At 37.4% G+C, this 25,407-nt stretch overlaps 1 protein-coding gene across 3 annotated transcripts in view; it reads left to right on the forward strand.

Moving 5' to 3' along the window:
- Window positions 1–25,407, forward strand: part of kcnip4a (potassium voltage-gated channel interacting protein 4a) — a 133,151-nt gene that overhangs the window by 20,057 nt on the left and 87,687 nt on the right. Inside the window, exon 1 of one of the 3 annotated variants that reach the window (XM_055051039.1) lies at window positions 17,068–17,648. The exons of the other annotated variants lie outside the window; for them this stretch is intronic. Coding sequence (XP_054907014.1) covers window positions 17,564–17,648 — 85 coding nt within the window. The 5' untranslated portion in view covers window positions 17,068–17,563. Of the gene's footprint in view, window positions 1–17,067; window positions 17,649–25,407 lie in introns of those variants that run through there. 3 annotated transcript variants of the gene reach the window in all.

Here is a 25,407-nt window from a genome sequence, read left to right on the forward strand (position 1 = left end):
CTCCATTTTAACCACTGCTAGACATGTGAGGCATTATGTGATGTAGAGAAAAGAACAGAAGACTTAGAGGACAACATTTGAGACAATGGAGGATGGGTTGAATAAATAGTGGGTGGATTGGATAATGAAACAGCACACAGTGCAAAAAGAGACAGATGGCTGAAGGTGGATGCTCTGTCCAAAGTGGGACAGGAAAGTGACATTTTAAGGGGGGAAATTGGATGATTCCCAAATTCTTATTGGCTGAAAACTTGGCATACAGTAGGTTAGTGCATTCCAACCCTGGTCATTAAGGCACACTGCTCTGCAGGTTTCAGATGTTTTCCTGCTTCAACACACGTGATTCAGATGATTACAGTTCAGTAAAATCCTGTTACTCACCCATTAATTGAAATTGGGTGTGAAGGAGCAGGAAATTGCCTCAGACATGCAGTGCAGTGTGGCTTGAGGACCAGGGTCGGGCTGAAGGAGATGATCAAGTGAAGTTCTTGCTGTATAAATGTCTTTACCTGATCCCTTTAAGATTCTGTACTTTAGCTGTAGAAACTTTTCTTTTTACTTTCCACTTGTTCATCTTCACCTTTTTCGTAGACACTTTTCAGTTTCACATGCAACAACACATTCAGGACGTCCTCTGTTTGTGCTCTGTTAATGCCACCTATCTCATTTTCTTTCACTTGAGGGGGGAAACCAGGAGCGCCGGTGCTCCCAGCAGGCGAGGCCCATCTTTCTCAAGTAACCATTGTGGCTTGTGCATTTCTGTAGCAGAAGCGAGCCCTGTTAAAATTAGGTCAACAGACCACACCAGGCCTGCTGCGGGACACCAAACAAAATGAGGTCATGGAAAAGAGACGATTCCCTGTTGGCCTGGGGAGCTTTTTAGCATGGCACAATATATTCTTTGTTATGACAGTTAAGTCCATCTCAACACTAACACGACGGCTCACCAGAATAAATTGCCTACGAGTTACCTTTGTGTTTGACATTGTTAGATCTCTTAAAATAACAGTAGCTATTATAGAATACTAATACTTCCTCATTATACCCAGAGTAAAGTAGACAAGCCAGGAGTTAAGTCTCTAAGCGTCTCTTCATTGATTGAAGAGATGTTCGTGTTACACATGAAAACCTTTGCATATTACAGTGAAACTGAAATTGCTAATGCTGTTTACAAGACATGGTGTTTGGTAGCACATTAGCCCACCACATAGCTAAGCATTTCCTTCTAGTTCTTAAGCGTGTTATGGGCAGTACACTCCTACAAATGAATTTCAAACATGATGGCCCCCCAGTAATTATAGCACTAATGATCATTTGTACTGCATGGTGGCTGGCGTAATTTGACCATTCCCTTGGCGGCAACTAAGTTATTTTATTTTTCTCATTTTGAAGGCAGTCATTCAGTAAATAGCCCTGTTGATGAGAAATTGCAGTTTTTCCCTAAAGTGACAAAGGGTTAAAAAAAAAAGCACTTTGGAAGCGGCTGCAGTGAATTAAAGTTTGTTGATGGGATGTGTGTCTTACTACAACTGGGAGCCGCAATCCAAATTAGGGTTACTTTTTTCTTCTTTTGAGACGAGATAGTATGAACAGCAGCTGCATGCCTTCCAGCTATAAATTAGATCATCAAACAAATAAGGAAATGTCTGACCCATTTCTCCTTCAGCGCTAATATGGTAGCCTGCAAGTAAATAAGCTGCAATATTACCCTTTAATCAGATATTGGCCTCTCTAACTACAAATTCCCTCTCCATACCTAAGAGCATGCATACATTATTAGAGCAAATGGCTCACTATGCCTAAAGTAGCTGCTGGACACTAGTGCTGCTTAGCTGCAGATGTTAAAGTGATGGACGAAAACAAGTCGAGTCAGCTTTATGTTTCAAGAAAGGATTAAATTGATTTGTTGGGAGTTAAGTGTTCCTCTTGGTAGAGGTGCGGCAGACAGTATTTACGGTCTGTTACACCCACCTCTGGGCTCATGCTTATCTAAAAATAGCCACAGATGGGTACAGGGCCACATCTGGCACAGAGAGGCTGCGGGCCACCATTTTACAGACGTGTCATGTAATCAGAAATGTTTACTTCCTTCACACTTACTCAAGCAATTCTACTGTTTAACATTATGCAGATAAAACTATTGCAAGCAAGACATATTGCTATGGCAAACCTAATTAGTCGACCTGGTCTTTGTTTTTATGTTCCCCAAACACTTGCGTAGCTAATCACTTGTAGTTTGACTATTTTGCTCTACTGCTATGTTAAAAATAATGGTATGTTTAAAAATTGAGCTAATAATCAAAACTTATGTAGCTTATATTTTCATACTCATTACTATTTTATCACTCCACAGAAAGTAAGGAAAAATGCAGGGTCTGCCCGAGAAGATTTCTTGAAGAATGCACTCTTCCCTTACATGTTATTGGTTGTTTTGAAGAAAACATAAATGGTTTATTACAGTGACTCCCAGAATGGCTGTTCAGCTCTTGGCACAGTTGCTGTTCATTGCATTCCACCACACATGTAGGTGGAACAAATACAGTATGGTTTAAGCAAGAAGATAAACAGGCCACAATCATATAAATGAGTAAAGTAACGCAATAAGTCCCTTTCTCAAAGAAATTTTTGAACAGTCATTCCTAATACTAGTTAATGCAATGACTTAAAAAATAAGTTCTCATTTGCATTTGTAGGAGCTTCCATGTCTTAAGTTTACATAGCATCATTCGTTTTGGACATAACTTTTGAAAATACTTTTATTTTTAAGGACAATATCCTTAAAAATAAAAAGCAATTTTTGATTGTACAGCTGTTTTATTATGTGTTCCATTCCTCCAGGGTTGGAAAAAGAGAGGAAAATTATTCGAAAAACATGCACAAAAACATTTTCTTGTTTGCTCCAAGACTCTAACACAGTTCTTTGTGACAAATATTTTCATTTGGTGAAAAAAAATCTGAAACTTTAAATAGAAAATATATATAAATCACAAAGCGTAAACAACTCTTGCGAGTTTGAAGGAGCTAATAAAATAACATTCTAATTTTTGTCCATTCTTGAACAAATTAACTATTCCAGGCACGCACTTATCAATAATTTCATTGCAAAAAAAAAAACTAACATCAAGCTGAAGTGGAAAGTGTTTTTGCTCTTCAAAGCAAGAAAGGATGAAGAAAATGGAGTTGCTACATGTGAGGGGGTTTATTCTTTTATTTTTTCCAAAGTGGTGAAAAAAAAAAATTCCTTTCTTCTCTTGCAGCGTAAAGTAATTTTCTCTCTGTATTAGAACACTGTGTGCTGCTCCTTTTGCTCTGGGCTGGTTAATTATAAAAGGGACCATTCACCAAATTCTAGTTGTTCCCTGGAGACTTCCAGACTTTGATTATTAAGCAAGGTTGTTTCACCACTCTTACAGTAAATATTAAGAACATATTTATACCTCAGATGGGGCTGAACACTGGTGTGTGAAGTAAAAAGCAGATGTGCATGTACACATCTAAAGAAACTATACTGAAGTGTCGACATACCTCAAAGATTAAATATTTTTAAAATTTTTGAGAATAGTTAGATTTGATGTTTCAGCAAAAAAAAATTCAGGTTTGAGTTTTGTCATGCAAGTTTCCGGTGACAAGTGTCATAGATATGGGTGTAATAATCAGTAATATGTGATTTATAAACAAGAGCCGGGTGAAAATTTTAGAAATAATTCATTTATTTAGTCACTCAAAATCACGCAAAAATTGCTGTTATGGCAACACGGCATCCACATTTATTTAAATTTATAAAACTCAACAACCTTGGTATTTTACTGTTTTTACATCTGAAATAAATGTTTCTGAAATACAGTCTATTGTTAAAACTTAAAATTTCCTGGCATTTGGCCTTTCAAGCCAAGTTTGTGAATTTCCACTAGGATTGAGGCCATTGCAGCTTGTTTTTTTTAAACTGGTTTTGATTTCTGCGTGAAACTGGTCAAACATCCCTTTGTCTTCAAAATGCTATTTTACCGTTGCATTTTGGTAAAATGCATTTTGCATTTTCAAAGAATTTTGAGGTGCTACTTCCTTATCATTTACTGTGGAGTGTAATTGGATCACCAGTAGGTAAACATAGCATAGTGTTACTACCACAATGCATGATCAACTAAAGCTTAAAGAAAACATTAGTTGTTCAGTCTTTGTAAGAACTTTAACAAAATTGAAATATGTGAAATGTTCAAGATTCTTTGCAAAAGAAAGAAAAGACAAAATCCTGAATATGTTGATGATCATTTGGTCATTTAGAGGTAATTTGTCAATAAGAAATGTATTTTATTCCCACACTTCTTAAGAAAATGTTGAGACACGCAACACAAATAAAAATAAGAAAATGATGAGTTGGCTATTGAGGTGTTGCTGTGAAGCAGTAAACCTTTAGCTTTGTTCTCTTTTCTCCTCTCAGTCAAGGCTCGAGGCTGCGTCTGCTACATTATTAGAGAGCCATCCAAAAGGTGGCCTTGGTGAGTTTGCTCCAGCAGACAATAGTTCTTATCAATGATTTAGAGTTTCAGGATTAATGTTCTCACTCGAGTCTAATGTCCAATCTGTCCTGTGCTTCAGCGACTTCAAGCTTTGCAGGAAATCTGTTGTTAAAGGCCATACAAGGAGGAAAATGTCGCTATAAACAAAAGCTGCTTGGAGCATGCAGTCCTTCACCAAGGCCAGTGCCTTGTCTTCCAGTTTTAGAGACTGATCTGAATCTAAACCAAAATGTAATTGGCTCTGCTTGCTCCACCTCTGCACCTCTCCCCCTCCATTCTACTAGGATGGAGTAGAATGGAGGGAGAAGCTTTTTTTTCTTTTTTCTACGTTATCTTGCTGACAAACACACAAACACCTCTGACAACACATCTCTTCCTTGCTATGCAGCAAGGGGAAGATGCAGCATTTTCCTTGCTGTTGTACCAATATGAATTCTGTGCATGTACAGTTGTACTTTTTACAGACCGTGTTCATCCACGTTAGACCATTTTCATAACAAAAAGGGTCTGGTTTGCCCCACATTATAAGCTCTGGAGAGTTTAAGTAAGACCAATTCACTTCTATTCAGTTCTGTCACATAACAAACTCCATTATAAATCCATAAAATTATTTGTTTTTCTTTACTTGAAAGTAGGAAGATATGAAACATGTTAATTCAGTCCTAAAGGAAAGTATTTTCTTCGAGAAAAGCAAAATTGAGTTCAATCTCCCTGAGCAGTTTCCTTGGACAGAATATCAAGATCAATGCCCTAGAAAGTCTTTGATTTTATTCACATCCTATATTTGGACACGTTTTCACTTAATTCCACACACGCAGCAACATTTTAAACTTTCCTGGGCTGTAAATAAAATACTGAGATTAAGCTGTTTTCCTATGCATCATAATTGATTATGCTGTCAGTGAATGGCAAACCTAATGCATCATCCTTATTTCAGATAAAAGCAGAAGCAGTAGCAGCATATAGCCCTTAAATTTAAATGTCATTTGCATTTACCTAGTGTCCTTTCCACCCCATTGTGTCTCCGAATGTCCTTTTGAAATTGCAAATGTTTCTCTTTTTAGTTTACCAATCTAAAGAGGTGTGGGCATCAGCTCTGGAAACATTAGGTGCTGGCAGGTTTAGGAATATGCACAGTCAGAATGAGTGAGATTGTGAAAAGGAAGTTGAATTTTATTCATTTGTAAATGAGTTAATCCAAGTTTTCCCACTTTTTAAAAAGTTTTTAAATTCTTTTGTTTGCACCACTTTGGTATTAAACAAATTCCACCAGGTGAAATGTAAGATTGATACAGCAGTTGTTTTTTTTCAATGCTGAAAGTGTAACTTTTTGTAAAACTGAGAATTGTTCTGGGTGCTCTTCACTTGTAAATAATGTAGGAGATGCTGCCATCTCTCATTTACACCTTGGTTTCTCTTCTTGCTGTACACCTAATCTAAGTAACACTGACAGAAGATCACCTCACAGAGGAAAGACTGATGGTTTGTGATCCAGTTACTTCATCCTGTGCTACTGTGGCTAGGATTCCTCAACAGGTGCACAGCCACTGGCGTGTTGGAAGAAGGGAGTTAAGGGAAGTCGGCAAGTCAGATCTATAACTTTGGGATAAAGATTGGCTTATCCCGAAGCATTGTTTGTGCTAGAGTAGGGGTGTCAAACTCCAGTCCTCAAGGGCTGCTGCCCCGCAGGTTTTAGATCTTCCACAGGTACAAAACACTGGACTGAAATGGCTTAATTTCCTCCTCCTTATGTAGATAAGTTCTCCAGAGCCTTGCTAATGACCTAATTATTCTATTCAGGTTTAGTGCCGCAAAGGCACATCTAAACATTGCAGGGCAGTTACCCTCCAGGACTGGAGTTTGACACCTGTGTGCTTGAGATTTTGATAACTAAACTTTGTTCTAGAGTGGGGCTTTTGTTGTGTTGAACACTAATATTTGGATTTGGTATTACATACTTGATGTCATCATTGACCAGCAACTTTTCCTGATGAAATTCCTTACACAAACCCAGGCACGTGACCTCTAATCGTCCAGTTCAGATCATTCTTTAATCTGTGATCCATGTGTTTTTGTTTTTGCTTGTTTTTATGCACAGAGCAGAGGCACATTATGATCCACCAGCTGATATGTTTCTCTGCAGATAACATGTTAAAGTACAAACAACTTTCTTTGTAATTTAGGCACTGAGCGGATTTGAAGAGCTTGCATGGGGATCATTAGGCAACGTGTTTCTCTTTCTGTATTGCTGAATGCAATGAGTTGTAAGTCTTTGTTTCTGCAGGCTCTGCAACATGCTGTGACAGCACACACGGGCCATGCTTTTGACCGGTTAACTTCCAGGATGTTAAAGAGCAAAGTGATCTATAAATTTGGATTTTTTTTTCTGTTTATTTCAGAACGAGGATCTCAAAGGATCTCAAGAAAGTATCTGTGTTATTGGCGAGATATTACATAAAAGGCAAACCTTGGGTGGTAAGGGCCATTCACACTCGTAATGCCAGACACCAATCCAGGGGTGGTCATTGGTTTCTTTCTTTTTTTATTTGCATACACTGTTCACAGAAAGCTAGGGATATTTGGAGTTTGAGTAAAACAAAAGCTAACAGCGGCTGCCACATCAGTTCCAGTTTCATGACGACGTCTTATGCTGTTTGCAAGTCTTATTTTTTGCAGAAGCATTTCAACCCACTCAGGTCACTGAGGTTTTTGGGGTCCAGAGCTATGAGCAGCTTTGTATTGACTAGATAATACAAGTCATAAACATAAATAAGTGTTTATTTACACACTTGGGCCATTTTTTTTTCTGTCTGCTTGAAATCTTTGTTGGTGCCAAGTCTTACCAAAATATTGATCTCCTAAAATGTGCATGTAGCTAGTAGAACAATAAACAGTGTAAGCCTTACAGAAGGAGGGATAGCAGAGTGTTGAATCTTAAAAGAATCCACAACAAGCCTTAAAGCACAATCCAAAGGAGTTTAATTTTGACTGCCCAGTATTTTGAAAAATATGAAAAGAAATGGAACAAAGGTGAAAGTGGTTTCAGTGTTTCTGCACGTTTTAAGAGCCTTAGGATTTGTACTCAACAAAAGAAAAATTGCTGGCTGATATTGCACATCTAACCCTTGCAAGCCCTATTAGCTGGTATGCTGAGTTCAGTGTGTGTAATAGAAAAATGTGATCCCAACAGTGAATGAGAATTGGGCATTAAGCCTCGCAGTGCAAAAAGTAGCTTTTGTCAGCAGCCAGTAATATGAGACCTAATGCCCCTTGGAAAAGAGCAGGAAGTAAATTTTGCCAGTTCAAAGCTAATCAAAATGCCAGCAGGAAGAAATAAAGCATTCATGTTTAAAGAGGTGTCTTACCCTGTTCTGGGCTGAAATTTCTCTGAACAGTTTTCCAGTCAGACATCTTTTTTTTTTAAAGCTCTGTGTGAGGGGACACAAAGTACAAAGCAAGTCACCTTTATCTGCGTCTCATTCAAAGGCCTTCATCTCCCCAAATAGCCCTGGAAGATATTGGTGTAGATAAAATGTCTGCTGTGAGTCTGAGTTGTAATGACAGAGATATACAGCGGTGTGTTCTCACTGGAACGAAGTGGAGATGGCATTTCAGGTTTCAGGTGCCCTTCTGAGTATCCCATCAGCAGATTCATAATGAAGGGGATTACATTAGGTTCCCATAATGGCCTTTTTAAAAGCAAACTCAAGTCTAAAGGAATGGTCATGAATGCCAATGAAGACGGATCACTGTAAATATCTTTACAAGCAGACGGGTAAAGCAATTTTTAAGCTGTCATACATTTGTAACGATAATGTATCATTTTTAAAGCAGAATACATACAGTTAGTGTTTTTGTAAAGTTAATAGGAAAGTAAGGAGCATGTCATAAGCTTTTCAAGGATGCCGAAAAGAGCAGTCAGACTAACATTAGTACGCTGATGTCATAAGCAATTCATTACGGTCTTCAGATATTGACCAGGCTCTTATCTCCTGAAACATTCTGCATTTTCACTGCTACTGTTAACCTTTTGCACAAGAAAAGCTACAAATGGATGTGTTCAACATTTATAAATGACTTCAGGATTTCCTGGAGGTGAATTTATTCACGTTAGCTGCCTTTTCAAATGAATTGTCACAGTGGCTATAAGAAAACTCATTCATTTAAGTCTTGCATCTATTGTTGTTTTGATAAACTATCAGTGCTTTATTCTTCAACACCAGTTCTTTGTGTTTTTCACACCTACAGCCTGATTAATAAAGATTATAGTGGACCTTACATTAATGGTTATGCTTTCATAGTTTTTGCTTTAGGTTTGTGCTCTATCAGTTTTTCATTGACAAAATCAATAATGAGGATTATATTAAGTCCACCTTATATGAGCAACCCAGCATGGATAAGAGGGAAAGACGGATAACATGGTTCCTGCAGTGAAATCCATATCCCAACTATCAAATTGGAGTCCCCCACTAAACCAAAATAAAAACCTCTTACTGTGTCAAACAGCATCACATTTGTAATTGTATTTGTACATCATTGAGGAAAAGGAATGCTTTCTTAGTCTCAAACCTTTTGAAAAGCATCTATAAAAACCCAAGATTGAAACCTGAGATTCTCAGACCTGACATCTCACTTTCTACAACTACATCTATGACTTGTTCCTCTTGGATCCAAACTATAAAAGTAATTTGTAATCTGATTTTCAGCAGATTGATGAAGGTTGAGAAGTTGAAAGGTTCAATCAATATTAGATTTTTTTTTTTCCCCTGAAGATTTTGTTGGCTATGGTGGCCCATTATTTTTAAAAGTAGGCTGACAGGAAAGAGGGAACGGAGAAAGACGGAAAGACATGCAGCAAATGTCGCCGGGGCCTGGAGTTGAACTCACGACGGCCGCGTTGAGGACTGAGGCCTCCATGTGTGTATTGTGCTGACCCAAGATTAGATTCTTAGTCTGAATAGTCATCAGTAAAAACAGAATTTTTGCACTGTTTTTTATTTTCAAGAATGTCAAAGATGCCACTGTAAGTGAAGATTATTTATACAATAAAGGCATACTCTCTTCTTTTTAGATGTTTATATTTTATTCTGCCAGTTTTCAGGAGACTAAATGTTTCACACTGACATGCTCTTTGATCATTTCATACGTTTTGCTTAAATGAAGATAAATAAGGTAAACTTTTCTAGAAATGCATAAAAAGTAAGATGTATATGTTACTCAATTGCTTCATAGCACAGAGATGAAGGGTATTTGGTAATGCAATTTAATTCACACATCTTTCCCTGCAAAAGCTTTGAGAATGTGTCGGATGCTTCTGTTTCAGATGCCCAGGCCTCCAAACTGTTACTGCAGGGGTTTTAAACTTCAGTACTTGGTGGCTGGTAGATGGATATCTGGCTGAATGCTACTGAATCAGATGGCTGAATCATCACCTCACCATGCAGCCATTTTTGTAGGCATTTCTATTTAAAAGTGGCAGGATGTATTCTGAGACTCCGGCTTTCATTAATCATGCACTTGCTTTAAAGTTGAGACAAAAAACATAGAACTTTTAAATTTTTTTTACTTTGGCCTCTCAAATTTAAAGAAAAAAATTATATTGATAGAAGATGCTGTCTTAATATTAAAAATATTGAGTCAAATTAACTAATTTTTATCTTTCTGTTTTGTCGATAAAGAGCAACAATTTGTCGTCATGAATCATTGTCATGTGATTTACTTCCATACTGCTTACCATCTATTCTGTTTTGTCATTATTGCCTTCAAATAAATCCCCTGAAGGTGTTAAGCAGCAATATACAGCAGCACGTAATCTTGTTTTATTTGACTGTTTATATTCTAAAGCCCATCTTTCTTCTTAATATGCATGAACAAATTGCCAATTTTTTTTCCTAATCAGATTTTAACAAAGTGAATCAGTTGTGTTCCTTTTTCGCTGTGCTTGCAATGATGATTTTATATTTGTATTTTCTTGTCTGTACAGTGCAGACAAAGGTGTGTGCACTTTAACGTCAGAGCACCTCTAATGTACCGGTAATATTTTTTCGATTGTATAATCAGAGATATGGTTGAATTATAGTTTCTAAATATTCGATTGCATTTATGTTACAGAGGTAAAGATGTGTGTGTGTGTATGACTGCGCAGCGCAGACCTGGGAAGTTATAATTTTTCTTTTTACCGTCATTGTGTGTCTGGCGATGCATCATATAACCACCTTATTTTTAAAATGATGTGTACTCGGTCAGCACATCTGGGCAGGAAGCCCAGACCTAACTGTTCTATTAGGAATTGAATGAATCACTTGGGGACTACAGTATATCCACTCTGTCCAGCCATATTTTTCCTCTTTTAGTACTGAAATTGTCTGCAGACAGGTCTGATGATTTGTTTTGAAATAAAACAGAAAAGAAGTAGAAGTGCAGATTTCCAGCCCTTATGTACGCAGCAGAATACCAAATACAAAGGTATCCTTGTACCATAAATACTTCTTTATTTATTTCCATCTATCTGCCATTTAACTCCGACCAGCTTCCCTGTCTCTCCTGAAGAAAAGGCAGCACAAAATGACAATAGATTTTATCGTAGGAAACCTTCACAAGGTACTGAGTTTAGGAGATTAAGACCCCAAAAGGGTCTAAATGTTTTTTTGACAAGTTCTTTCAGGATATTTGTGAAACACTTGATGAGTCTCTTCTGGAATACACTTAAAAGTTTGCATGAAGATTTAAATGTAAAAGTTGTGCAGGTTTGTCAACACTTTGCCATCGAGTTGTTTCACAGATTTCCATTTTCTGCTGTTAGCAAGTTGGCGTTCCCCTTGTTTATCAAAACAGCTTTTCTGAGTTGCAGCACTGAACAGAATACATTTTTCTTTTTTAGCAATGTGGTGTTAAGTGATAGGTCCAGGAGCTGGAAGACTTCAGGCTTGATGCCTGTCCAATGACAGCCTGCACTTACTGTTGCTGCAAGGTTGGGTTTAGCTTTTCTGTGAGGTTTCCTCTGTCATTCGTGTGTGGAAGAAAAGTTTAAATGTCTAAATTTTTCATATCTAGTTGTGTTGAAAATATTTTCAGATGGTGTAAGAAAATTCTACAATAGTTTAGGAATATGAAGTAAAGATTTTCAGATTTGTAAAATTTCTGTTTACATACCATGTTTTTGACCCTCCATCTTTAATCTGGAAGATCTCTAATCTGAATGTCTGTTTGAAGACAATAAGTTATTCAAACTATTTTAATAATCTTACTCCAAACTTCATTTCTAGCAATTTTAATCAACTGTTATAAGCTTTTCACAGTTTCTTTTCAGTGTCTCACTTGTCAATTGACTTATTTCCAAGACTAATTTGCTTAGCAAATTTCAGAATCATATCTAATATCAAAGATACATAATGCATCAAGAAGAGGTGCATATGAGATTAAGACTTAGAAGCATTTTTGTGCTATTGCCAGACAAACCTGGTGAACAGGTGGAGCTGTTTTCCAAGCGACTTTACCTAAATTTACCTATTTCTTTCCGGCACTGAGTTTATATTGTGTGCCATTTAGCCATTTTATGAGTCGTTTTCCTCTTTATTGCCATTAAAATAATTTAAGGTCGAGCATCTGTGGGTTTGAGCTGAGGTAATGCGTCGCATGACAGGCTACTCACTGCAGTGTTTTCCAGGAAGGTAAGCTGCTATGACATAGTGGGAGAAACAAAGCCTCTGTGGTAATCATGGTTGCCACCGCAGGGCACCTGCAGTTTGGGTTTTCTTGGTGGATCAATATATCTGTCAAGTTCTCCTTGAATGGCACCTTTTTTATGTTCGTTCAGTTACTGCTGCAGAGTGCAACGCTGAAGCCTCATGTCTAGCAAGTCTGCAGGAAATAAAAAGTCTCTTTTGGGCTCCATAAAGATTATTTGATTTTTGAGTGCTGTGGAACAATTAAAGTAATAATTTTATTCTCTTTTATCTCGCTTCAAAGAACTGGCAAAGACACACTGATATAGTAAATGTTAGATACGCAAAACAACTTTTACATTAGGTCATTTTCTGCCGGAAAAGAAACATCATTCCCCTTTATTCCATCAAGAGAGTTGTTAAACACCACATAAAGGCATTTTTCTGATTCCATGTTCGTTTATGTCAGCAATCAGATACAGTTCACTAGCTGTATCTGTCTATACAGCTGAAATTAAAGTGGTTATCTTAAACTGAAGACGATATGTTTGAGCAAAACCCCGAAGGCTGCATATGTCGCAAAACTGAAGATGAGGCAATTTTTTTCATACTGATATAGTTTAGAGGGCAGTTAAGTTTTCAATTTTACAAAAAAAAACAATTCAGAATCTTTTGATCACATTGCAAAGCACACTGTAACCTGTGAACTGCAGATTTTTCTTTATACACACCACTTCATATGGTGTCATAGTTCTCTTAACATGGGGAGGCTATGATCTGGCTTTGGTGTTTCTGTCCATTTATCTAAATGCCTCACAGCATATGTGCTCATACCACAAAGATAACGTTTTTTTTAATAAAAGTACTTTGAATGTCCTCAGGATCACAGATTTTATTAAAGCAGGATCTTATGCACAGAGATAGAACCTTTTTCATACAAGGTTTGAAATTGAAAAAGCCTTGAAACAAACCTTAACCAGTCTCAGATTTTAACTGACTGTGATGTTAATGTTTGTGGACTACCCATGAATCAATGGGAAGATTTCTCACCCATTAAATTAGCAGTGCATGTCCATTGTGATTCAAGCCTGGTTGACTTGATTTTTCTCAGATCCAGTTCCTGTAAGCAAATATTTTCAAACATATTTATCTAAATGAGACAATTACCTACTTGAGTCTATCAGCTTCAAAACTTTGATGTCACTTTTTATTCCGATTCTGTTTATTAATTGGAAGAGGATCCCCACTGAGTTTTTCTTCACGACTATATTTGGGCTTGGAATGCTGTGATTTGTTCAACACTTAACACTTCCCACCCAATAAGGAGGCTGGGAATGCCTTGAGAGTGGTCTACAAGTTACCTTTAGACTTGGAAAATAGCACACATTTCAGTATATGTAGAGTGTTTGCCAGCAACATAGTGTACCTGAACGCTGTGTTTTGGTCAAAGTGTGTGTTTGCCACTGCAGTGCCCCAGGCCATCTGTTCAGCTCAGAAATAGTGAGGCGACAAACCTCACTGAACTCAATTTGTCATGAACACATTTGGTGTTTTTTTTTATTCTCATTGTTTGACCTGAAAATGCTTCACTGTTGCTGCTGCAGAGCATCTCTGTGGACGTTAGAGACTCCAGGGATGTGTGTGTTTAATGGGAACACGGATAGAAATGGAGTCTGGGGGACTGTGTGACAGGTGATGGACTTGCTCAGGTATTAAAATTAGGTTTTTATTTTCCCTGGGGCTAATAGGTGGGTGGGCTGAAATCAGATGCAAGCTGATGTCTTGCAATGAAAGAATTAGTTAAAACATGCATTTAGTATTAACACAGAATACCAGACTAAATATATAATGATGATAATTACACTTTTGCAGGAGAGCTGCACTGTGTTAGGAAAGTGGGGCATTTAAATATTGTTGCTGGATTTTGCAGCATGATATTAATTAAAATCAACCCACATTTTTCTCAGTAGGCTCTCTTTTCACCACTCTCCCTAGGCTTTGAGTCACTGTGACATACAGCAGTTGTGAGTAAAAATTGATCCAAGAATCAATATTAGTTATCGGAAGCAAAGTTTTACTACATGGGAGCAGAAATTTATAAATGGTTGAAAATATGGCTTTTAATCAGTCCTGCTATGCATTTGCAGTATTTGCCATCATGAAATTGAGATAAATATTGAAATTTTATTAATTGTTTAGCTCCTTCTAAAGTAATGCAGGTTATTTAGCAGAATATTCAGGTTTTTCTCTAATTTAACTCCTTACAAAGTGAAAACAAAAAATGGCTGAATTGGAATTAACACTAATTGGTCATATAAATTAGCAAACAATTGAAAACATAAAAAGAAGATGAAATAAATCAAACACATTGATTTAGAGATCCATATCTTATAAATGGGGGCAGGAGGTTCGGAAAACTCTTGTCTTAAATATTACAAAGAAAAATTAATTGCAACAGCGTTGATTAAAAGACAGTCAACTTGGATTCCTAAATTTTCTTAAACAATGCTACATTTTAAGCCAGAAGCTGACTTGAGTTTAATTTACTTTCTGAAGTAATAGTAATACGAAAGCTGCATAACCTCTCAAACCTTAACATTACTTTATGTTCAGACTAAAGAACATAATGAAAAAGTTCTATAATATTTGGTGCATCTGGTTTGTTGTATTATAGATACTAATTTAAAGTTTGGCTTGTTAATTACCACTGTTTAAACTTTCTGGATTATGAAATTAATGTCATTCTGGGAAAAAGATGGAACTCCTCTTACGATAGTTCAGAAATGTATATTCCGAAGCGACTTATATGTGGAAATTAATACATCATGATATTGTATCTGTTATTTTCACACTAAACCACAAGAGGGCGCTCCAGGCCTGTGTTATTCTAAATTCGGAGTTGTTGGAACTGTTTAAAGCGACATCCAGGACGAAGATTTCATTCGATTTAGTGATCTGGAGTGACACAGATGGTTTGGTAAACTTGTTAGTATGTTATTTATGTTATAGTTATCTGACTAACTCTTAATATGTTATGCAAACTTACCAGGCATGTTCTCAGTTCATTGTTCATGTGTCATGTAATGTTAACATACCGTACAATTATTCAGCCTGTTGTTGCCTCTATTCTATTTTCATTGCCTTTCATGACGACATAAATTTCCCTCAAAAATGCGACTTATATTCCGGTGTGACTTAAATATGTATTTTTCTTCTTTATCATGCATTTTATGGCTGGTGCGACTTATACTCCGGAGCGACTTATAGTCTGGATAATATGGTAAATATCTTTTTTTCATATCAGTGCCATTTCCTTATGTCAATTAAAATAAGTTCAACCACAAAAACTCTGCATCTCGCTACAGGTAGCTCAGAAATTATTCACCCAGTGGAGACGTTGTACTACTTTCCTGTGGCACTCTGGCCCAGCAAAAAAGTTTCATACATTATTTCAAGTTCTTGAAATCTTTATATTTCTCCACTTTTTTTTTTTTTCTTTTTTTACTCCTGGAGTAATCCCTTGCTGCTTGTTTTGGGTCCTGAAAATGTGTGCAGTTACAAACACACTCCAAGAAAAACTCAGAGGTCAGAGTCTGCAGAGTCTCTCCACCAAAATAGAACAATGACTCTGTCTGGTGACCCATTGAGTCTTAGACCCATTTTACCAAATATTTGGGCTCAATAAATTTCATAGCTAAGTAAAAAGATCCTTCATATTTTACATGTCAAAATTTCATCCATTGGTGGACTTAAATTCTCAGTGATCACTCCTTCCTCAGCCTATTCTTAGTGTAAATAATCCAATTACAGGTGGATAAATAAATGAATAATGGAATTAATCTCTGACAAAAATTACTAAATTTCCAGATGAAAAATGATCCAATGGAGAGAGGATGGTGCACCAAATGGCTGGAAGAACAGACTGATAGAGAAATGGACCAATGTATGAATGTATGAGGGACAAATGGATGGATGGATGCATGAACAGATGGATTTGGTGGACAAGTGAAAACTTGGCTGATGGATAAATGAATAGATGGAACAATGAGTGGATCAATTGCTACATGATCTAGAAACGGATAGAAAGATGGATGCATATTTTCAGAGGAATAAACCGATGCATTGATGATTGGATGGAAGGACTGATGATTGAATGATTGGATTTAACTTTTCAGAAAATAAAAAATCAGGAAAAATAAATATTTTTTCATTTTCTAGTTTTCTTTATATTTACCTAACTTTTTCAGTTGTTGTAAGAACCATGGGAGTCTGACCAGTGTGGTCAGGTGATACCAAGATTATGTTTCACTCTTTTTTTTCTGCAATTGTTTCACTTCACCCAACAGGACTTCACTTAATGACCATCATTTCAGCAGGGAGAGGTTGGCATTGATCGATGAGCACAACTGAGGTACAGTGTAGACTAATTAGTGGCGATGATGATGCTCTTGGCTCTTCCTAGCGCCATCACAGATGTTAGGTGTGGCCTGTCAGTCATTATTTAAACTGACCTTGATGTTGGGAGGCAGGGGCTCTACAACCTCGCTGCTTCATTCTCTCCATCTCCTGCCTTTTAAATTTATGGACACAGTTTCTCATCGTTTGAGTGTCACTAGAGTCCCTGCTGTGCTGTTACAATTGTCCATTACTGTCACCAATTGAAAAAACGTCCAGTTATACATATAATGCTGATTCATTGAAGTGGACACTTTCCCCTTAATTCTCCTTTATTTCTCTTCGTCTCCTGGCGCACCTTCTATCTCCCCGTTCTCCTCCTCCTCCTCTTCAGCTTGAGCCAATCAGGCCACACCTCCATGGCAACCGTCAGCGAGGGTAAAACATCCACAGATGGTGTTGAGTAGAGCGAGCAGCAGGCTCACTACGAGATCAAGTGTGGGTGTGTGTATTTGTGAGAGACGGCAAGGGAGAGACCCACTGTGTTGTAAAGCCAACAGGATAGTTTCTTGCTTGAGCAGGGGAAAAGTGTGAAGAGGAGGTGGGAGTTTGGAAGAAGAGAAAACAGAGAATCTTCTTTTTATCTTCTGACGGGTAAAGAGCTGGAAAAGCAAACATTAATGACCTGACAAAAGATCACATGCTTCACGGTGTTGATCAGCCAGGCATACCGTGGAGCTGAACTCGGACACCTTTACACCCGAGCCCCTACCACCCGCTGCCCTCTACTCACTGATGAGCATCTCTCCAGCTGCAGGCGGACTCAGGGGCCACACTGACACAGCCAGAAGTCTGGAGGATAGAAGTGGACACTTGCCCCTTTGTGGCAACTAGTCTTCCCTGGATAATTCCCTCCTTTTAACTTCACGGCTGAATTCTGGTTTTGTGCTGGCCCCTTCAAGCAGCCCCCTTCCTTTAGGAGCAAAGATGAGCTGCAGGAAACGGTGCAAGCGTGAGATCTTCAAGTTCGCACAGTACCTGTTCAGACTTATCACAGGCACGCTCAACACCGGTAAGACTTTGTGTGGCCGTTCTTTTATTAGATCTGCTGAGGTTTTGTCCAAACTCATCAGTCTTGATCGAGATTTCAAATGTGTGTGCCTACAAAGCCTGCTTGTGAACTTTGAGGATGTCCAGAGTTGGATTTATGACTCAGGATGTATTGTGGAAGACTTCTAGAGCTAGACATATCATGAAACATACTACACATCTCATTTACAGTAATCAGGGTACACAGTAATCTGCAGACATAAAAGTTTTCACTTTTTTGTAAATTGCATTGTACCATGCTAAAAGTTCAGTACATTAGAAAAATTTCATAAATAAGAATAATAAGTTGTTTTCTTCTTAATTATGAAACTATAACTACTAGTCAGAATCCATTACTGCACCAGTGCAGAGCAGTGTTGTGTTGAATAGTTTGATCCCCACAATTGTGACAATATAGGCACCCTTGCATGAGAAGATGAATATAACATAAGTACTAATGCTAATATAAAATGCCTCACAAAGTCATGGTCCTTAATGACACAGAGTAATTTTTTAATTTAAATATTTAAGACCTCTATGTCTTCAACAAAGTTGGTATTTTTTCTCAGAAACCTGCTGTAGCCTATTAAGTGTTTTATATATTTTCAGCAATTTCTATAGAAAGTACAAACATCCCTTAATTTTCAGGACTGCATATATAACATAACGCATATTTTAAAGCAGAACCACTTTGCTCTAAAATGTTCACCTTGCTATCTTCAGAACTTGTCGAAAGATTGTATATCAATATTTTGTGACACACAGATTTTTCTCTTTCCAAAAAGTCTGGAACAAAATGAGCAGAATCCAGTGACTCTCCCGATTTGCTCTCTGCTGTATCAGTTTCAGTGAAATGCCTCAGCATGCTTCCATATAAAATTGATTTCAAACATTGTATAACTGTTTTTGTACTTGTCATTTTCAAATGTTTTTCTGATACTGCACCTAGGTTAACTTGTTCAATAACTAACAGCAACATAATCTCCACTGAAGAGTGTTTTTAACACAACCTGGTATAGGTCTTGTTGCATCATGTATATGAGTTGTACCTGTCTGTAAAGATGTTTGGGAGTACATTTGTTGTAGTTTTAGCGCTAAGTAAATTAAGATGTGTTTTTTCTTATCTTAGATGTAGATATTTAAAAGATTTTTATCTAAGGCTGCCTCCTCCATCGACATTATTTTGATGGCAATCTAAAGTGATTCAGGTGTTTTGAACTCAGCTGTGGCCTATTTTCTTAAGTCTCCTTGACCTCAGAGATAGGGAGGAATAGCAGAGGATGAAATAAGTCCCCACAAGTGGACAGTCTGACAAAATGAATACAAGGGCTCTGATCATTTCAATGCAGCAAGGCTCAAAATAAATTGTTCACTATATATTCTCCATAGCTTGTTTTCATGATATCAGCAGGTCATTTTGAGTCATATTGAAAGTCACAACAGATAAATAATTTTTGTGTTCTGCACTATTTTATATGGATCATTTCAAACCTCCTATTGTGAAATGTGAAATTAGTTTGTCCTTCTTCTGTGTTCTCTTGGAAATTTCATTAGATATTAATTATTGATCCTGTAATGTACGAGGCTGGACAACATTTCCCCTGGGATTAATGCAGTTCAAGGCATGAGTCAGAAAAATATGCTTTCTTCTGAGGGATTGTATTTTTCCAAAACAATCAAATATTCGTCAAAGTTGATTGTGTGTATTTTAAGTTTTTTTTTTTTCACTGTGATCAGACAGGAAAGCAGGTTATGAGAGAGCAGGGAAAGACATGCAGCAAAGGTCGATGGGTCGGGACTCAGACGCGTGACAGACACTTCACAGAAGAATAAATTTGTATATGGGTTTACTCGTGTGCCATACCTGTGCCCATAATTCAAACATTCTGATTTATTTTACTGCATATTTACATTTTGACTAAACGATTTTAATAAATGTTGAATCTCTCTTAGATTCAGTTTATTTAGCACCAAATTAAAACAAATTTTATTTCAATGGACTTTACAAGATAACTGGTTCAAATTAACATCCAAACACAAGATAAATATTTAATTTAGTTGTGGTGTTACAGTAGACTGGATGCCCAGAGGGTTTTTTAGGAACATTGAGGACTAATTTGGCATCATTTAGCCACTTCTGACTCAAAAAATACCAGGGCCCCTTATTTACAGTAAATAAATGGGCTATTTACTGGGCTAACCAATGATTGACATTTGGTTTTTAGGGCAATCAAAAAGTATAATTAATCATATTTTAATACCATACTGTAGTCAAATTCAAGTACATAAAGTTTAATATGATTATCGCTGTAAAGAGGCTTTAGAAAAAAAATTCTTTGGGGAAATGTTCAAACCCAGCACCTCTCAGCATCTTTAGTTTATGATCTGCAATAGGGTAGTTTCATTTATCTGTAAAACATCGTTTTTTGATCCATTCTGAGTTGCAGATTAATATAAATAGAGTTTGATCCGAGTGAAGCAGGAATGGTTGTATCTGGGTGACCAATGGACAAGAATAATAGATGAAGTCAGTTACCAGACTGGGCGGAGGGGTTAATTACAGTGTTCACTGTCCCAGAACATCCCTATTACTTTCATTGATCAATTAGTGTTCAAAGCCAGAAGAGACACACATTCATGAGCAGACTTAGTTTTGTTTTCCACATTTGTGGCACAATGTCTCCTCCTTGTACTTAAACACATATGAACATCATGTGTGTTAAATGTTTGCTCCTGTCATTGTTATTCTTGTGTCATCCTGGGGTGAATATAAAATCAGTAGGAAAAATTAATCAAATGTTTTCACTGAGCACAGGAAATCACTAAATGATGGAAACAGATTTGCAGAAAAGCCGATTAACAAAGAGTACATTAGGCCATCATTGGTATTCATCCCACTGCTGCAGCACAGGCGGACCTTGAAGTTTTTGAATGTTGAGAAGTGGGGAAACAAATTACAGATGCGCAAGTTTCCAGGTTGTAAATCCAGACAGCAGTGTCAGCACATTTTCAGCCCTTTTGAAAAGCATAAAGTTATTGGCTGCACACACCAAGACAAATCATCTCCAACATCTGCAGCATGACCATTGTGACATATGAGCAGTTAGAGCTGCTGGCATCCATCAAGATCATGTAGATCTCCTAAAGCTTGGCTATCTTAAGACCCTTTTCAGTGTCAGTTTGTGCTTACCTTTCAGATGTTCAATGCAATGCTTTTAAACATGTTTTTCACTACTAAGTGATTAATTTACTCTGGGTCAATAGGATTCTTTTCTTTAAATCTTTCACCACCTCTTTACATTTTGCTCCCTCCTCCAGGAGCCTTGCTGTCAAACGCCTAAACATCTGCAATGCATCATTCTTCTCCTCTCATCAGGACCAGCGTACACGCTTATACAGTCAAAATATCTTAGATAACAGGACTTGCCTTCCTAAATGTATCCCATTACTAGTTTTAAAATAAAAATTAGTGAAAGTTTGTTGTTGCTGCACTAACTAAGCTTTGCTAAGCCTTTAAAGCCTGCATTGATCCTATTTCATTCAACTTGTGTTTGTTTGGTGTTCACTGCAGCTGAATAATTTGTTGGCTGTGTTCTTCATAATTAAACAATGGTGGACTATTACAATGTTTATAAGCATTCAAATGCCTGAATATTGGGTGCAATGGCCCGCAGTAAATCCTAAGCAACTTTTTCACACTGCTTTTTTCTCAAGATGCTTTATTGCCAAGTCAGCTGAATTGGATTTTGTTTCCACATACTGCTTCTTGTTGTTTTTCTAAAATCCATTTGTCCGTGAGTTAATTGGCAGCTCAGCTGCTTTTGATGTTCTTTATGTGCAAAGATGGAGCTTGAAGTATCTGCATAAATAATTTCCAAAAGAAAAAAAGAGGCTGTACATCAGCAGCTTATAAATTAAAGTGTCTTGATAATGCTTCTTTTGGAGGTTTTCTGAGCACCCTCCAGAGGGAAGGAGACCCTGGAGCAGTCCACTCCGCTGGGCAGGAGCTAGGCTGGAACTGTGACAAGGTGGTGCATTGTATGAGCAGGCGCTAAGACATCTCTGAATGGCAGCTAAAGGTAGCTAGAGAAACCTCAATCTTTAATTTTCATCTCTAAAATTGGGTTTCCAATTCTGTTTCTTGTTGAATTGCAAATCAAAGTTTTTAAATGTCCTAATCCAGGTACACCAAGAAGTAACTTGCCAAAGAAACATGGCTTTCCACTTTAACTTGCATTAGCTTCTTAAATGTAGGGTTACCCTCATTAACAGACAACAGCAGGAAGTTTTCTTACATCCTTCATGGTTTGTGTTAAAAGTCTTTGAAAAATATTGTCAAAAGGCCAACTGTGTTTGCAATTTTGTTTGGTAAATCTTTGAAATATTTCACAATTTCTTAATGTTCAGAGAATTCAGTTTCTTTCTGCTGTGAGAAAGTAGACTCATGTTTTTAGTCCCATGACATGTTAAGTTACTCATCCAGTATACAGCCATATAAAAAAAGCATTCACTTACTCCTCAGCCAGCACTCGTGTGTGTGCAAATGATTACAATGATGCGAGAGCCCATCTTTGTTTCCCTCTCTTTGGTTTCCTGATTGCTATTAGCAGTTCATGTTCCACCTGTCCCATGAGAACAGCACGTTCAAAGCCCACAATCCCCAGCCAAACACTGAATATTTGATACCTGGAGGCAGCTAAGGTTGGCAATCAAGTCTGCCAAACAATAGCTTCTTTAGATGCTATAAACAATGTGGTTTTATGCTGCAAACTGCACTTATGGCCAGAGGTTTATAGATAAGATTGTTCTTCTTTTAGTACAGAGTCTGTGAATATTGATTCATTCAGTCAGCAGTAAGACATTGTACTCAGCGATTTAATTTGAGCTGTTCTTCAAAATCTATATTCATAAATTATTTCATAGAACCCTTGAGACCTTTTGATTAAAATGACTTTAAAGTAAAAATCACTTTTAATGCCATGTAATGAACCGGTGCATCTTTGTGTGATACCTGAACTTTTCTCTTCTCTTGCTTGGATAAGCAAAACTGCAGCAGATGGTAACCTGTGTTGCGTAACATTTCTAGTTCAGTGTACCAAGATCGGCTCTTCCTCACTTCCATTAATATACCCCAATCTGAGTATATCAAGATCAGAAGTTAAATGTTTGGGCTCCTGCTGGTGCACATACAGTTAACTTGGAATGCAATCTGTTTTAAGTAAACCTGTGACTCAGAAATTATTCCCAAATAAATCAAATATATAGTGCCTTGCAAAAGTAGCATTTTTGCATTCTGTCAGGTGCCAATCTGCAACATCAAAGTACAGCTGTTGAATTTCTTGCAAAATGGAAAAAAGGAAAGGCATCGGTGTCAACTGGAAACGGCATCGCTTCAGCTTCCCCCCTTAACCTTTCACCATGACTCCCTTTTCCAGCTTCACCGCCTTTGTCGGCCGCAGAATGGCAACTGTGATATGTGTAACTGTATCAGCCTCTTCACAGGTTCACTTGCTGTCTCTGTTTCAGCCTCCCTGGTTTCTGGTTTCTGCTTCCAAACCAGAGCTGCACAGATTGTTTAGCTCTCCTTCACTCAGCTGCATCGCAGATTTTATTGAAACTTGCAGCTGATTTAGCTTAGAAAAAAAACTTCTGCACAGTGGTTGCTTTGTCTGAACCACTGGTTATCATACTGGCTTAAATACATTTATTCTTGTGCTGTATCAAACAGTAATAGAAGAAAAGCCATGATCATCTATTTAATTGTCCGTCTAATACTATTTTCTCTACTGCAGTCAAACTCTTCTATTGCAGAAGTTTGCGTCCTTCAGCAGCCCTCTAATTATAAACCTTATTAATTACCAGAAGGAATTAGTTAATGATTAGCTTGTCACTTAAGTGTCACTATCAAAATTGAAAAGGGTGATTACAGTTTTACATGTCCAGGGACTCCTCAGGAAATTTGTGTACAGTACAATCTCATTTATTAACACAGCAGTAGCTGAAATGAATGTCCTTCTCTTTGTTCTCCAAATCTGCTGTCTTGTTTTGGTTTGGCAGAATTTTTCTCACATATTTTTTATTTTATTTTTATTTTTTTCTCATGGTTGTGCTCCGAGCCCACTGTGCTGTCAAACTGATCTTATTGAAATGAATGAGGGGGCTGTGGCTGCACAGGTATTCAGCCACAGGAATCATGTTTGTTTGCGCTTGTATCAATTGGCTCCATGTCACTGCCACTGCTTCCAGTGATCCTTCAGATACCCTTGGTGGCATTTCTGCACGTTTGCCTGGATTTGCATTCATCCCCAGCCTGTGGGGTTGTCTCGCTCTCTCTTTTTATTCTCACTGCCCATTTGATTCATCCCTGGCCGGGGCACATAATCAGTTTTCCCATTTGCTCTAATGTTTGTAAACGAGAGTCCCTCCGAGTGAAAGGAATGGCGGGGTTATTTTTAGTCAGGTGTTCATCTGTTGAGATGTGAGCTCTGGTGTTCAAGGAAATCACTCTTGACTGACTTTAGGATAAAATTTGAGGTTTTAACCATTAACCTTGTTTACATGTACTTTAAAAAAATACTTGAATCAATACACATTGCACATTTTATCATTTCATTCATTAATCAGTACACCAGGTCTCTGCTCTGTTCAAGCCAGCTAGTTTAGAGTTGCATTTAACCATGTCACTTTTGGCTCAATCTACTGGTCATGGCATTGAGGGTATACAAAACCTACTAAAGTCTGAACATTTCCTGATTAGGAATGCAATACATGATAAGCTCCTAGGAAGGTAAATTAAAAAAATTGGGGTGGTTTATAACTTTTGCAGCTCTACATATAATACAAGATGTAGTTCCTTATTTGCTAGACTGAAAAGAGTTGCATAAATATTTTTGTTGAAGGCTATCATTATATCAATCACAACTGAAACCAATCAGCTAGATCACAAGCTCTTGTTGTAATTACTTGTGTTAAAGAAGGACAAAGGACTGGAATATGGCCTTATATAATTTAACTGAAAAATGTAAATAAAACTGTGGCTTGCTTCTTAGTTTATTATTGGAGTTTACATTCTCATTCTTAGTTCACTTCTCAGTACTGTTCCTGGTTTCAGTCAATCATTTTCAGGTCTGTGTGTGCTCAGTGTACCTGACTGTTGATCGTATTTCCATGAGAAAATCCTTTGTGCACCTCGAGCTGTTATTGTAAATATTCAGCGAGTTTCACCAGTTTATATTAATTTAGTAATGCATAGCTGCTGCACATTCTTAGTAGTTTTAATAAAGTTCAGAAACACAATCAGAAATATTTGTTGAAAATGACTAAAGTCAGATTGTACTGTTTTATTGAAACACTTTTCTTCCTGCAGTCCAACAAGAACTCTGGCTTCTGTATTTCTTTTTTCTTTGTTGTCTTCTTTCATATTTTATGTTCATTCGTGGATGAAAATGACTCCACTGAAAATGGTTTCCATGTCCTCGGTGATTGGTTGCAGATTGAAAATTTCTAAAAGATCAATCTTTCTTAGAAGAAAAGGAGGGGCTCTGTGAAAAAATGTCAAATGGTTGGATAAACATCTGGAATGAAGAGATGGACAAGAGGTGGTTATAAATGACAGGCTGTTATTTCCTCATATGAGACATTTTGACATTTAAGCTATGCCATACTGCTGCTTTGACACAATGACTGAAGCTGTAGCCAGGAAATTATGTTTAAGGCCAAGACATTATTTTACAAGATCCTGC

The sequence above is a fragment of the Poeciliopsis prolifica genome, unplaced genomic scaffold (assembly GCF_027474105.1).
Source record: "Poeciliopsis prolifica strain line A6 unplaced genomic scaffold, Auburn_PproV2 SCAFFOLD032, whole genome shotgun sequence".
Taxonomy (NCBI): Eukaryota; Metazoa; Chordata; class Actinopteri; order Cyprinodontiformes; family Poeciliidae; genus Poeciliopsis; species Poeciliopsis prolifica.